This window comes from Taudactylus pleione, unplaced genomic scaffold, assembly GCF_031769625.1.
Source record: "Taudactylus pleione unplaced genomic scaffold, aTauple2 ptg000500l, whole genome shotgun sequence".
NCBI lineage: Eukaryota > Metazoa > Chordata > Amphibia > Anura > Myobatrachidae > Taudactylus > Taudactylus pleione.
In genome coordinates, this window is record NW_028284902.1 from 3,156,269 (window position 1) to 3,172,500 (window position 16,232).

General features: G+C 46.9%; 1 protein-coding gene across 1 annotated transcript in view; it reads left to right on the top strand.

Annotated features, from left to right (window-relative positions):
* The window catches only part of UBE2F (ubiquitin conjugating enzyme E2 F (putative)), a 209,200-nt gene that overhangs the window by 11,468 nt on the left and 181,500 nt on the right, over nucleotides 1-16,232 (top strand). Inside the window, 1 exon segment of the mRNA XM_088449896.1 lies at nucleotides 657-790. Within this exon segment, the coding sequence (XP_088306022.1) occupies nucleotides 673-790 (118 nt within the window). The 5' untranslated portion in view covers nucleotides 657-672.

Consider the following 16,232-nt stretch of genomic DNA (forward strand, 5'->3'; position numbering starts at 1 on the left):
GATGAAGAAGTGGGTCTTGAGAGCCTGTTTGAACCTTTAGTAGAGAGGTGGAGAGTCGGAGAGGGAGAGAATTCCAGAGGTAGGAACTAGAGTAATAAAACTTAATACTACACCAAAGTTAAAGTTTTAACTACATAGGAACGTTTATTTTATATATGGAAATTAGACTTTTTCTATTTAATGAATGCTTGTCAAAAAGTTTTGGAAGTTAGACTTGCGTCTCTTAAGGTGCCCAGATACAGTTGTCTGGATGTATGACTTATTTGAGTTCACAAGTGTTGGGCCAAACTGCACAGTTTCCACCAATTAACGTTTGGGCCTAATGACTGGACTTTATGGGTGAAGCAGTTGGTCGATCCCCTCACCCACATGCCATGCTGGTGCTTTTATTAGCCATCAGGATCTATGTGTGTGTGTGTGTGTCTGTAATGTCTAGTAAATTTTACTTTTGTTTTGAATTTTTGTGGGCATGCATTTGTTTTGGGGCTTACGCACCTTATGAGTAAAGGCAAAAATGCTCTAAAACAATTGTACGGTCTTATTAGAGTTGGTTTATCTCCCAATCTTCATGGAGGGCTAGTAGTCACCTACTTTCCTTACGTTGGAATAGTTTGAAAATGATTTTCATTGTTCTCTTTGTGTTTCCGTGGTTGTAGATTAAAGGAACGGAGGATGTTGACCCTGGCCAGCAAGTTGAAGCGGGATGACGGCGTGAAAGGGAGCAGGACGTCCAACGCGATCTCGGACTCCACTCGCAGAATATCCATCCGGGACAGATTGCTTGTGAAAGGTGGTAATTTTGACATATGTCAATGGCTTATTGCTACAGTATTCGAAGTATTCTAATGCTTATTACTACAGTATTCTAAGATAAGAAATTTAATATTTATTTTTCATTAGTATAGTTTTCAAAGTTGGAGTTTTTGCATTGCTTTTCAGCAAACGGCCACAATTTACAATTCAGCATACTCTATTAAAATATCATATGAAACTGTTAGGTAGGAGGAGAAGGACAGGAACAATTAATTATCAATATGGTTACTACAAGTCCAGCAGGTAATCTTCGTTTATGGAACGCTAAAGGGAATGTGAATGAAGTTTGGGATGAAAAGTATAACTACCATCCAACACTGTGTCGCAGCCTAAATTATTGTCTTTATTATTGGTGGTCAACAGACAATGATGTGTCAGAAAAATGTTTTTTTGTCAATATTTGAGAATGAAACGGTCGTAGATACAGTATATCACACAAGAATACTTGGCAATTGCAAATCTATGGCTACACATAGCTGCGCTAGAAAGTTTGCAAACCCTAGAGATGTGGTTCAACCTCAACCCTCAAATTTTCCCAACTGGTCATGTTTTGAGGATTTCTGTCTGTGCAAGCAGGTGGGATAATTATTGCCCCGGCAAAATAGATTATATCGCCTGTGCAGGATTAAAGGCATCCACAAAACATGACCTGCTGGTGGGGGTACATGAGGACTTGAGAACCCTGCTCTAGAATTTGCTGAATTTCCGCAAAAACGTCAACTTAATTATGTTCAGATCATCATCTAAGTCATAAAAATATATACCCAATAAATAAAATAACTCCCTAAATTATATACCTTTCCATTCATTTATTGTTCCAAAATTACATTTCTTTGTCAGAAAAAGTTTGTGAAGCACAAAGAGTTCAGTAACTAGTGTCACCTCCTTGAGCAGCAGTGACTTCAATCAAGTGTTTATGGTAATTGTTGTTCTGTTCCGCACATCAAGGCCCATTCCTCCTTCTAGAACTGGTTCAACTCATGGATATTGGGGGGGGCTTTCTTGCATGAACCCTGTGCTTCAGATCCTTCTACAACATTTCTTTTGGATTAAGGACTGGACTTTCGCTCAGCCATTACATGACATTGAGTTTTGTCTGTTTCAAGCATTTGTTTTGTAGACTGTGCTGTGGGTTTAGGGTCACATGTTGCTGCAAGACCCACTTTCTGTTGAGCATCAGTTCAGACTGTTACCGTCACATTCTATTGTATAATTTGCAGATACAATCCAGAATTCATAGTTCTATCTGTGTTGGCAAGCCGTCCTGTTCCCATAGCAGAAAACCATGACGATGCATGCCTGTACAGTGTTTCATGGTTGGGTTGAGGTTCCTATGTTGGAATGCAGTTTATAGTTTTTTGCCAAACAGAACAGTTTTCATCTGAGCTAAATTTAAGCAAATTGTGTTTACTGGATAATGTCATTTCATTGAAGCCCTCCATTGCAGCACTGACATAAGGGTTAGTGCTTGACCACCTAAATGGAGATAGGAAAAAGAACACCCATTGGAAGGGATTTAGTGTAACTCGTCCTTCCACTCCTTGTCTTCCAGCTCCTTCCGAAAATTATAGATGCATGGGAGGGAGATATTGGGGCTGCTATGGAAGGCTTCAAAGAAATGAAATAATTAGGTACAGTAAACATAATTTGCTAGTTTCTTCTTCAGACTCTATGGCATCCCTGATGTATGGGTGTGGAGGGGTAAAAAAAAAAAACATCAATCAAAAATAAATTCATGTGCATAAAAAGTATTTTGTTTGATCCATTGCTTGAAGACTCTTCAAGTAATGATGTCCAGAAGATAATGTTTTGGAAAATATATGATGTGAGGACCATCCTGCTGCTTTGCAAATATAATCTGCTGATGCCCGAACTCTGTGAATTCAGGAGGTCGCCATAGGTCTTGTGGATTGTGCCCTCCGTATCCCTCTCGTGAACTGCTTGGTCCTCATGATGTTGGCCTTACAAGTCTGTGCCGCCATGCTGTCCTGCTGGCTTTTCAATGTTTTATGGAGCCCTGTATTCCGCATCACTGCCTCTACCCACAGTTCTTTCTTCCAGTAGTTTTACTGGCTCATCTAGGTGGTCTTTAGTCAACTGTAAATGGGCAGCAATGTTCTTCTTGGATGTAGTGACTTCTGCTTGCTATCCACCCATGCAGTTTGTCTGATGGTGGACTCCTGAATACTCGCATTAGTCAGACACTAGTGCCTGCAGATCCTTGCTGTTACCTTTTAGGGTTCTTTGTGATCTCCAGATATAATTTAAGTCTTGTTATAGAGTCATTTTTCTTGGATGACTGCTCCTGGGGAGAGTAACAATGTTGCTGGATTTTCTCCATTTGTGCACCATCTGCCTGACAGTGGATTGGTAAAGGCCAGTGTGTTTAGGAATAGTGTTTTGTTTTTTTTAACCATTTCCAGCTAAATGAGCAGCCTCACAGTTCTCTCATGTCATGCATTCACTGCCTTTTGTAGTAAATACCAGAATTTAGGGTAGAGGGGGTGGGTGATTGAGTTCTTATGTGGGAATTTAGCTCCCAGGATATGTACTCTGGAGCTATTCAATTACTTCCCACGACTAGCCCTGAGCTGCATCTTTCAAAGATGCATCACTCTCCTGACATGCGAGCAGAATTCTATGTTAAGTAGGGCTTCGGGGCTGGTTGTGCCGTAACTGCATCACGTTTGGCATGGGAGAAGCTGCTTAACGTGGCTAGTCCCATGCATTTTTGTGGGAACTGGTGGCTGTTGCGGGAATTAATTGATTATCTTTCGGGTGCTAAGCCTGAGAGCCAAATTCCTGCGTAAGAATTGCATTTTTCCCTAGTAGTGAAGACTACAGTTTGTGGTTTTTAAATATAACATGGTCATTCAAACTCACGCCTAATTGTCATCCCATTGCTTGGCACTCCTGGCTCTTAACCTGCACAGCTAACATACTACACCTGGCAAAACAATCTTATTTTGATCAATAAATAAATAGAAAGTGTGAGGGGGTATCATAACGTTTTAATTATCACCATGAAGTTAGTGAGATATCTGGATGTAATTTGATCAACATAATTATTGATCCTTATGTGCATGATGTTGTACAATACCGCTACTTATGTCAACTCATTTCGTTTCAAGAGTTGGTAGATGTCAGTAACCTGCATGATGGACAAAATTGAAGCCCGTAGTGCTATTACGTTTCTCCATTTGAAGGGTAACAGCGCCCGCCAAATCCGTGATGAATTGGTGACTGTCTATGGTGATGAAGGTCCATCACATGACAGTGTTGTGATGTGGAAAAGGAACTTTCAAACTGTAGACATGCCCCTCTCAGATGAGCCTCGATCACGGGAGACCCTCAATCACAGATGGCCTTAACATGGTGAAGAAAGTGGAGGTTCTTGTCCTCGAAGACAGGCAACTAACCACTGAAGTGATCATGAAAGAAGTTGGTCTTCGTTATGGAAGTGTGTGGAAGATTAGACATGTGTAGTTGGTCATGCATAAAGTGTCATCACGATGGGTTCCCTGCTTGCTGACCCCATTTCACAAGCAAACTCCATGTGAACTTTCGCAGCAGATGTAGACTCTGTTGGAGCCGGATGAAAGGAATTTCTTTGCATGACTATGGATGAATGCTGAGTTTACTTGTATGATCCGGAGACCAAAGATGAGGAAGAAGTGGAAGCACTCCCCATTCCCCCCCAAAAAGGCTAAGGGGCAGAAATCTGGAGGGATGGTCATACTGTCCTTTTTTGGGACTGTTGTGGCGTAATCCAAACAGATTACTTTCTGAAGTGCCAGACCATCACCAGCGCTTACTACTGCATCCACTTGCAGAAATTGCGAGATGCTATGAAAGAAAAACGCCATGGTATGATTAGCAGAGGCAATCGTCTCCTAGCTAACAATGCACCCGCACATTCCACCCAAGCATCCACTGTGGAAGCAGGTGTGGCTATGACATTTTGCCCCATCCCCCCTCCCTGATTAACCTGATCTCGCAACCAAGTGACGACTTTGTCTTCCATGAGATGAAGAAGCCACGTCGGGGTAGGCGATTTGATAACACAAATGATGTAATTCCAGAAGTGTAACAGTGATTCCCGAGGCAAACGCAGCACTTCTATAGTGATGGGTCGCGGAAGGACAAGAAACGCTGGCACAAATGTGTGGCTCCGCAGGGAGACTAGTTCAGCATACCACATTTAACTTTCTGTCTCATTCTGTTCATGGTGATAATTGAAACTTTGATTGTGCCGCTCTGCCCACATTTGCGTACTTTCTTTTTGACAAAATGGCGTCTACGTCTCAATGCGATGTGACTAGGACGCACCATCAGACTGCCAATTAATTTGGTATGCAACACTTTTTCGGCAAAAAAAAGACGCCAGACGCTAGCAGAGAAGCACAGGACCTGGTGGGCTCAATCACGCCAGGCAAGTCGCGCTCTGTGGTGTATTGAGGCTAGATGACCAAGCAATATGTAATGTGTTGCATTGGCGAGGGCTGAAGTGCGTGTTCCGTTGTGGAAGGAAGCAGCCTAAATGAATAGATGCTGGATGGATGTCCGTTAGTTACAAACAGATCTCACTTTCCAAAGCTCACAGGAACATGGGAAGGGGGTAGTTGAGATATGCAGATAAGGTTAGATAGATTAGAAGTAGGATGTAGATGTGAAGATTTGGTGTGGAACAAAGTGTGAGCAGATGGTGGGGATTGTGCGGGAGCCACGGTTCGGTGAGATTTTGCCACGTTTTTGATGTGATGCTAATCCTTCTTGCTACCCATTAATTTCCCAACAGTATCCAGTGTTCTCCCCAGAAAATTTTTCCAGCCGGTGGCATCAAGAAGTAGCCGGGTGGGGCCTTCGCAATAATAAAATGTTTTATACCCTGACCTTATAATGATTTGAACTTGAAATACCATTTGACATATTAATTCTCTCCTTATTAGAGGCCCATTCGTCCGATTATGAAAAAGCTGCAGAGTCTGTAGGATCTATTCCTTTTTATACAGTTCCCAGATACTGGCCCCACTTGCAGGCTCCCAAAGTGCAGGGGGGGTAGGCTGTTTCTTCCCGGGTGGTGCACCCGCAAAAACACAGCCTGGGGAGAATACTGGTATCCATCAATACACAAAGCTTTTATGAATTTTTGTGATAACAAAACATGAGAGGTAGGGCACAGAACTGAGCTGATGTGCAGCCTACATAACCACACAAGCACATTTGGGATGAGGGTTTTACTTCACGATCTTCAATTTTGGGCAAGTAAAAGCCAGAGTTTGTTATTAACATAAGTCTTCGGGGTAACAAGCATGTTCTACACAGACATTAAATAGGTGGAGCCACCCAGTGGGACAATTCTAGTGACTTTACAACAAACTTAATAAGAGTTTTGAGAGCACACTTTCTGTGTACTAATAACTTGTGTGGATTTTATGTGTTTCTAGGTCCTACTCACAAATTTGCCACTTGTATCACTGTATATAAGAGGTTTTTAGGCACATGGAAATTCCTCCCAGCAACTGCCAGCCTGAAATAAAAGCAAAGTACCCCCTCATGGTACAGTAATTTGATTTATTTAACATACAGTAAAACATACAATCAAAATCCACCATGGGGGGAATAAGGTAGCTTGAGTCCAAGATGTAACAGTAGACCTCCTTGCCCGGGCAAAGAAAGGACTTATTGGGATCTTGCTCCACAATTGTCCCCAAAACACTGTCCAGGTTACCAGCCAATTTCCACCGATGCGTTTCGACTGCTAGGTCTATTTCAAGATGTAGAGAGAGAAGGTGGATGGAGTCCCTACTTATACTCTAAAGCTCAATGTGGAAGGGTGTCTCAAAGACAAAAAAATTAGTTTGGCATTTAGTAAGCAATATAACACATCTAAAAACAATAGACAATGAATACAAATTCATAATATTCAATTATACAGCTTAAAATTCTCACTTCAAAAGTTTTTATATTAGTTAAAAAATAACAACGAAATACAAAGAAAATAGCTTGTGCATTCCACCGCTGGACCGAGCACTCTTTCCGGTTCCCGGCATACAAGGTCTTGAGGGAATATAACAAAAAGGCTAAATAGCAGTCTGTGCACAGGGCACACAGTGACATTGAAATGGGTGAAGGCGCTGCTGTCACCAGTCTGTATAGCGCTACATGTCACGGGGGCCACTCCCTCGACAAGACCCTATGTAAAGCAATACAGCTAGAACACCTCAAATAAAAGTAATTTTGGCAGAAGCAATTTCATTGTGGGCAACAGCTACATATAAATATATAGTCCATAGCAAAGATAAAAAAAAACTCCAGGGAGAAGCCAATGCTTCCAGAGTGGGCCGGGTGGCGGGTCAGGTAGCTGAATCCCTGGAGAAAAGAGGCAAGGGATTCAGGCAGCTATTCAGGAGATATGGGGGTATCGAGCTGGATCCCAAGGGTGAGGGGGATAAGTCTTTAGGATTCCCGTGGAAAGGTCTCATTTATACCCCTTTCACACCAAACTTCTAGTCCAGCTTATTGCTGGGGCACCCGGGTCCTGGCTTAGTGTGAAAGGGTCATCCCAGGTTATTTGTCACGGGACTCTGAATCTGGTCGATAAAAGAGCCTGGCCCTGGTTATCTGACCCAGGCCTCGCTGAAAAGGCTGACTAAAGCTTCTGGTGTGCTCAGAGATGATGTCCTCTCCCAGCGCCCCACAGATCACATATTACACAAGCAGCTATGTGAAACAGCAAAAACTCTGGAACTCTGGGCTACCCACATGGTAACTCTTGGGCCATGATTACTGCAATGTAGTGAGCAGTCACCACCCACTTTTATGACCTCTGAAAAACATAAATTTTTAATGAAGCACCCAAGTTTTGCTGGGCTGACACGGATTCAGTGTGACCGGGGACGAAAATAACCCAAGTCCAATGTACGGTGTGAAAGGGGTATGTGCAGCTGTGACATGGGTTGGAAACGTGTTCAAAAAGCTGGTTCGGACTCTGGACACTGAACATGGGTTGAACTTGGGTGATGAACCCGGGTTATTCCCGGGTCATCACCCTTCACACCGGACCCAGGTTTTTGATCTAACAGTGGACGCTTGGAGATGACGTCATCTCCAAGCGCTACTGTACCCGCCAATCAACTTGTTTTAGGTATGACCCGGGTAGCACCATTCACATGACAGGCGACCCGGGTCAATCTGTTCCCATTTAACCAAGACTGGTCGAACCTCAAGCCCTGGCAAAATCTTGGGTAAAAAGTGTACGTGTGGTAGAGATTTAAGGGACATTTTTATAATTTTGTGCTGCAATGTCAAGGTTACACACTTTTAAAGGCTGGGTATCTCTGGAACATCTTAAGGAGTTACTAGTTTACATGGTAAATGTTTGAAGCTTTCATTGTATGTACAAAGTTGAATTATTAAAGTTAAACAGCGCCAGGATCCAGTTTCCTAAAGTGAGTGGGATGACCTGGTTCAGAAGTATCCACTTTACATCCATGCAATAAATAATCTATACAACTCTGCAGAATGGCGTGTCTAACAACGTACGGCTTACGTCCCCAGTGTAAAGCTCCTTTTAATATTGCATGTTTAGATTGTTCCATCCATCCTGCCCATGACTTTCTATATTCACCTTGAATTTATAGTGTAGATTAAAAAGCTGCAATAAATTGGAAGTCGGTGCATCGCTTCTGTTTTTAATATTACTCTGGAACAGGTACCGAAAGAAAGATAACTCATAGTGGCAGAGTGTAATTATTTAATGCTATAAGAAGAAAAAGTATGTTTAATGGTACGCCTGGATATACAGGTGTAGCAAGTGTTTAAGGGGTTTTATTATATTGTATCATTCCTGAGTTGGGATTTTGCCTCGCATTAATATAATAGCTTATTTGGGTTGTATAACCATATTTGTTGGTAATATTGTAGAATAAAATTGTACAATTAAGTTCATTCATAAGATTCCCTTCAATTGGGTGAAACTACTTTACATGTATGCTAATGATGTGTACCGAAATGGGAATGTGTAATAAGTATTATGGGGACTGATATATCGGTGTAAAGTATACCGTTAATAGTGATTGAACTAACATTTGTGTACAGAATTATTTTATTTCATGGTATATCATAAAAAAATTTAGGATGTAAGGCTTCAGTGGAGACGTACGCATATCATATGGATATAAACACATTTTTGTGTGTGTAAGGAAACATTGGCCCTCATTCAGAACCGTTCGCTATTTGCGGTCGTTCGTTCAAAAACAAGGGGTGGCTATTCAAATGATCCGTTCGCACATTGTAGTCTGTTCACACCTCTAAGTCTGAACGATGGAGCAAAACATACGCTCGTTTATTTGATAAAAACGCCCCCTGGCCGCTCGCACCATACGTCATGTCCGCTATTTATTAGATTAATCGAGTACATCGTACAGCGTATGAACTGCTCGCTATTCTTGTGGTTGGTTTTTTCAACCGCTATTTTGCGAGCAGTTCTGAGTTTAAAAAAACCAAGTGACGTGGTCAATGACGCTGCTGGATTAATTATGCACACCCTTAAAACGCCCGTTTTGACCTTTAAGCACGCCTGCGTTCGAATTCCACTCCCCCGTTTTCAAGCACCTTCCCCTGTTACCACCCACATACGCCTCATTCTATCACTCAAAATAGCAGGCACTCGCTATATAGCGTACAAACGATTTTCGGCCGCACTGACTGGTTCGCGCATGCGTACTAAAAACCGTACGCATGCGCAGATGTGCGAACATCGCTCGGAACGAGCGTACTGCCGCTAACGAGCGGCTCTGAATGAGGGCCATTGTTTCCTATACTCCACTGCCTTGCTTGGATGGCACAGCAGACGTCCCGCTCAGTGGATACTCCCGGCTTTTAAACGGCAAGGACCCACCAGGTTCCTTGTTTAATTTAATTTTACAAAAAGTCAGGTTTTTTTGCTGGCCAGCCAAAACCGGCAGGTGTGAAATAGGCCTTTAAAGTAATTAACACCCATTTTGGCCAACAACTCCTTAGTTTGTTTTGTAGCCTCCCCACTTTCTGTGCGGGAAAAGCCATACTCTGGCCAATCAGAGCGTGGCAATTTATTTCTATGGAAGTGATAGTCTCTAACCCAGTCATTCCCAATTGGTTCCCTTAGGGACAATTTATACGTTGTTCAGATGGTTATTTCTTTGCCAAGCGATGATGCAGATGCTACATAGGGCCTGATTCAGAAAGAAACGCAACGCTGCGTTCGCACGCATTCAGCGGCTGCGAGTATATGCTAATCAGTGCGTACGTACGGTAATCGCAGCACAAGATACAAACACCCACCAAAACTGAATGCCGCCCAACCTCCCTCTACGTACAGCCTGAGTAGTCCGCAAGATAGCGGTAACATTGCAAACCATCGAAGCGGGAGCTCAGGTTGCGTAGGGTTTCTCAATGCCTAATGTATGCACGCCTGTGTTCGCACGACCCTTCCCCCCCCCCCCCCCCCCCACCCGTTACCACCCACAAACAGAGCTTTCTGTCAATCACTCTGCTTTGGGTCCGCGTAGTCTCTGCTCACACAGTTCCCATCGCAGTTGATGGTTCACGCACTGCGAAAACATCGGCCAAGTGCGTGCGGTCTCTCTTTTGCGTTGCTTGCTGAATCAGGCCCTTAGATCGAAGAGGATATTTCCCAGCAGTTCTGAGCGAGCAATAACTGGGTAACAGAGGGATGTGTTACGGTGTCTTTTTTAAAAAAAAATGTTTTCAATAAAATACTTTTACATTCGTTGTGCGAGTTCTGACTTTTTAATTACAGTATTTACAGCAGGTGCTATCAGGCCCTGAGTGACAGTGTATGTTTGCTCTTGTGGTTCTCCTAGTGCCAGCATGATCTAGTGCCAGCAAGATTGGGCATCGCTGAGCTTGTTGGGACCTGTAGTGCACCAGTAAATTAAACTAATATTTCTAATTTTAAACAATATCCCCTCTAAGGAATACAGCCCCATGCTGACTGGCCTAGGTCTCTAGTCACTGTCTAGGGGGGGGACCCCACTATGTGTTCCCACTGCTGTAGTGGCACCTTGCTGGTATTGCTTAGTGCTGGTAATGGGAAGTTCTGATTTTACCAGTACCAGCCTAGGCTGAAGCAATAGTTAAAGTGTTGTTGTGGGGTGAGGGGGATGGACTCTACAATCCACCTATTTGTTATTTATTTTGGAAAAAATTATAGATACACACTGGAATGCCGGCAATGTGTGGCTTTATAATCCGACTCACCTGGACGGCAGCTTAACGTCTTATACCTCCCTGGAGGCCAAAATCGCTAGAAAATCACTGCGATTTTTCTACTTCAGGGTCCATAGGGTATCCACAGGATACCTTGGGGGTATAGGTGATGACGTCAGGCATCGGGCACCATAGAGTTAAGTTTTCAGTCCTCCCAGGATGCACTAGGGTCCCCCTCCTATACCCCGCCCCCGAGCCAAGGCACCTCAGTTTAGTTTGGTGCCCGGCCGGAGTCGGATGCACCTGTTGGAGTGGGGGCTAAGAAGAGCCCCTGAAGTTTTCTTCAAGCAGCTGTGGCTGCACATCTGGAAGTACAGCATGGACAGTCAGTCCTGACGTCCATGCTGTCTTCCCTACACCCCCACCGGTACCAGAACGCCGGTACTGATCCGGGGATGCTGGTAGACATCTGGGGTCACAGCTAGCGGTGACCCCAGATGTTTAGGACCATGGCCGGAATCAAGGGGGACAAAGGTAAGCAGCGGTGTCCCGCGGTGGGATTCCAGCTGAAACACATGGTCCAGAGTCCCCAGGCAGGGGGCTCCCTGGGTACTGGCTGCAGCGTGGAGCCAGGTTCTAACCTGCGCTTCCACTACCCCCCTGGGACAGCAGGACCGCGGCAGAGCGGTAGCGCTGCGGCGTCCCAGGGGTTAAATGCATGCCAGGGGAGCGCGCCTTCCCTGTCTCACAGCCGGCGCCTCCACCGCTGCACACAGTCCTCTCTGCACACGCTGACTGGTCCTGTGTCAGCGCTCCTCCCCCAGGCCGGCCTCCTCTCTGCTCCTCGGTGGCCATCTTTGCAAGAAGCATGGTGAGCGCTGCTGGACGCTGAAGAACGGTGGCATCGTGGTCTGGGTCCCCCTGCATACCTCTCCTCCGTTGGATAAGGTCTGTGTATGCAGCGCTGTGTCCTACCAGGCTCTGAGTCTGTGTAGTTAAGGATCAGCGCTGATAGTGCAGAAATTGATTTCTTTGCAATGTATGTGACCTATGCTAGCGTCTGCTGCCTGTACTTTCGTTTTCTATCTGTCAGCATTTAACTGTCCCTGTTCTTTCTGCTAAAACCCGTGCGGTGCTTGCAGGGTGGTCTCACACTATACTAACGAGTATCAGTGAGAGGGGTCACATACTTACCATTATGTCTGAAAGTGATTTTCCTCTCCAGCTGTTATGTACTACATGCAAGGTACCTATAGCGGAGGGGGACGGCAGTGCGGAAGGACTATGTCGACGGTGTTATTCGTTGACGCGACCGATTACGGTCACAGCTCCGGTACATGAGCCGCCCTGGGCTTGTTTTGCCAAAGCGCTTACAACCCTCGTGGGCCAGTTAGCTCCGCAGCCTGCCCTCACTCAGATGGGTTTGTCCCAGCAGTCAGTGGTGTCGTCACCCATGCAGGGTTTCCCAAGACAATTGATGGTACCCCACAGTCTCCCTATTTCCCCCCCTCAGGTCTCTCATGAGCCTGCGTGGGTGTTAATTCGTTAACAAGCTCTGTACTACAGCAGTTGTCAGAAGTGTTACAAGGGGAGTCTGTGATGCGGCCTCACAAGCGGCCGGTGGCGTCTCTGCTCCTTATGAGGATGACGACGGGACGTCAGATGATGGGGAGATTCTGGATCTTTCTGAACAGGAAACTTCCCGCCCTAAAGAGTCGGACGCTAAGTCTAAGGTGTATATACCTGGCCTTATTCGTGCAGTCCGTACTGCTTTAGTTATTGAGGATGAGGAGCCTCCGGTATCAAAGTCCAAATACGCCTTTTTCAAAGATGTTAAAGGAGATACCACAGTGTTTCCTCTTTCGGGGCAATTAGTTGACCACCTAGAGGAAGCGTGGAAACAGCCAGGCAAACGATATCAGCCTGAAAGGCGTTTAGCAGTGGCGTATCCGTTTGCGGACAATTATTTTGCAAAGTGGGAATCCCCTCCTCAGGTGGATTCTCATGTGACATGCCTTGTCCCTAGTGCCACATTACCCATGCCATCCATGTCCTCCCTTAAGGATGCTATGGACCGCAAGGTGGAGATCTGCCTGAAGTCCGTCTATTGCGGGGGGGGCTGCGCGGCTGGCTGTGGCCCTTTGCTGGGTTGCCCGAACTATGGAGCGCTGGGCTGATACGTTGGAGTCGATTCCGACTGTTCGGCTGAGCAGACGGAGTTGATCGGCAATCTCCGGGATTCGGCCACTTATATCAACGAAGCGGCCTTGGATGTTAGTACCCTGGCGTCTCAAATTTCTTCGGCAGCTGTGGCTGCTCGTCGCACTTTGTGGTTGCGATCCTGGAAGGCGGACGCTGATTCCAAAAAGGGTTTGGAGGCGTTGCCTTTTAACGGAGAAGTTCTCTTCGGTCCGGACCTGGACAAAATTGTAGCCACGCTGGCGGCAGCTAAACCGGCATGTCTCCCGTTGGCTGCTGTTCCTTCTCGTTCAGGTACTCCGTCCTTTCGGTCTTATAGGGCCCAGGGTAGGCCTAAGACACAGTCCTTTCCCCGACAGGCTGGCCCCAAGAAATCGGCCAAGCCCCGGAAGCAGGCCTGGAGTACCAGACGTCCGGCCCCTAAGCCAGATGACAAGCCTGCGGCCTGACGGTCCGGGCCTCCCTTTGGGGGATCCCAAAGTGGGAGGCCGCCTGCTGCAGTTCGCCCGGTGTTGGTCGGTCACCACGACAGACACTTGGGTTCTCGAGGTGGTCTCACACGGGTATGCCCTCTCCTTCCGGCACAGACCTCCGGCTCAATTCTTCACCACGGGTCTACCATCAGACCGGAACAAAGCCATGGAGCTACGGAAAGTTTTGCACACTATGCTCCAGGCTGGAGTAATAGTGCCTGTTCCATTCTCCCAGAAGGGCCAGGGTATCTATTCCAATCTCTTTTTGGTGCAGAAACCCAATGGGTCGTTTCGTCCGATTCTCAACCTCAAAGCTCTCAACAAATCTTTGCGGGTGCCGAAGTTTCGGATGGAGACCCTACGGTCCATCATTCTGGCGCTGGAACCTGGGGACTACATGGTGTCATTGGACATACAGGATGCTTACCTGCATGTCCCTATTCTTTTGGCGCCATCAGCGGTTCCTCAGGTTTGCAATCCGCAGCGACCACTTTCAGTTCCGGGCGTTACCTTTTGGCCTGGCGACAGCACCACGTGTTTTCAAGGTGATGGCGGCTTCCCTGCGGCTGCAGGGGGTCCGCATGTTGCCGTACTTGGACGACCTTCTATTAGTGGCAGGATCTCCGGAGCTCCTTCTGCGCCACTTGGACCTGACCATTGCGCTACTGCAACGGCACGGCTGGTTAATAAACTGGCAGAAGTCCACCCTGGTCCCGTCTCATTCTGCACCTCGGAGCCTTATTGGACTCGGGACAGCAAAGGATCTTTGTGACAGGGGAAAAGATCTCTGCCTTACAGTCAAGGGTGCACAGTTGTCTGCAGAGCCGCCGGGTGTCTCTACACTCGGCAATGAGGTTACTGGGCTCCATGGTGTCGGTATTCGACATGGTGAAATATGCCCAGTTTCACTCCAGACCTCTGCAGCACCTGATCCTGTCCAAGTGGAATGGACTGCCTCAGTCTCTAAAATCCCAGACGATAGTGCTCACTCCGGAGGTTCGCCTGTCCCTGGCCTGGTGGTTGCAGACGACCCATCTCAACAAGGGTCGTCCGTTCTGGGTGGCGAATTGGGTCCTGTTGACGACGGACGCCAGTCTTCGGGCCTGGGGAGCAGTTTCGGGTCCACGCTTGTTCCAGGGCAGGTGGACTCCGGCAGAAGCAGAGCTTCCCATAAACATCTTGGAACTCCGAGCGGTGTTCAACGCTCTCCAGCAGGCACGTCGAGTTCTCCAAGGTCACCCAGTGCAGGTCCAGTCGGACAACGCTACCACCGTGGCCTACATAAACCGGCAAGGAGGAGCCCGAACTCGGGCGGCTCTCGTAGAGGTGTCTCGGATCCTGGTATGGGCGGAGCGCAATCTTCCGGCCATATCAGCTGTCTTCATCCCGGGAGTGCTAAACTGGGAGGCGGACTTTCTCAGTCGCCAGGACGTTCATCCGGGAGAATGGTCCCTGCACCCGGATGTTTTTCAACTGCTGGTGGACAGGTGGGGTCTTCCAGAGATCGACCTCATGGCGTCCCAACACAACAACAAGTTGCCGGTGTACGGGTCTCGCACAAGAGACGAAGAGGTGTCTCTGGTGGATGCTCTATCAGTCCGGTGGACGTTCCGGTTTGCTTATCTCTTTCCGCCGGTTTCCCTTCTTCCATGGGTAATCCGGAAATTCAAACAGGAAGGAGGGACGCTCCTGTTGATAGCTCCCGCATGGCCCAGACGGCACTGGTTCTCAGACCTTCAGGGTCTGTCCGTGGACAGTCCTCTGCGGTTGGCGCTACGTTCGGACCTTCTGTCACAGGGTCCTTGTCTTCACCCGGATCTGACTCGGCTGTCTTTGACGGCGTGGCTGTTGAGACGGCCATGTTAAGGTCCAGGGGGTTTTCCAGCTCTGTAGTGCGTACCATGCTCAGAGCTCGGAAACCGTCTTCCGCGAGAATATACCATCGCGTGTGGCATAAGTTCTTCCAGTGGTGTCGGCCGAGAGGTTATGCACCGTGGGAGTTTCGTCTTTCTCGGGTTCTCGCCTTCCTGCAAGCGGGATTGGACCATTTGCTTCGCCTTGCTTCTTTGAAGGTGCAGGTTTCGGCCCTGTCTGTCTGGTTCCATCGTAGGATTGCTACAATCCCGGATGTGCGCACCTTTATGCAAGGTGTTCTACGCATTCAGCCACCCTTTGTTCCACCTGTGGCGCCTTGGGATTTGGCTGTGGTCCTGAGGGCTCTCCAGGGACCGCAGTTTGAACCACTGGACTCAGTGGATCTTAAATGGCTAACAGCTAAGACTGTTTTCCTTCTGGCCATAGCTTCGGCCAGACGTGTTTCTGATTTAGGGGCTCTTTCTTGTAGACCCCCTTTCTTGATTTTTCATGGGAACAGGGCAGTGCTACGCACTCGTCCTGAATTTCTTCCCAAAGTTGTTTCCCAGTTTCAATTTAACGAGGAAATAGTTGTTCCGGCCTTTAACTCACCTGGCCTTTCAGTGGGTGAGGCCACTTTGGATGTTGTGCGGGCCTTAAGGACTTATGTTGACCGCACTT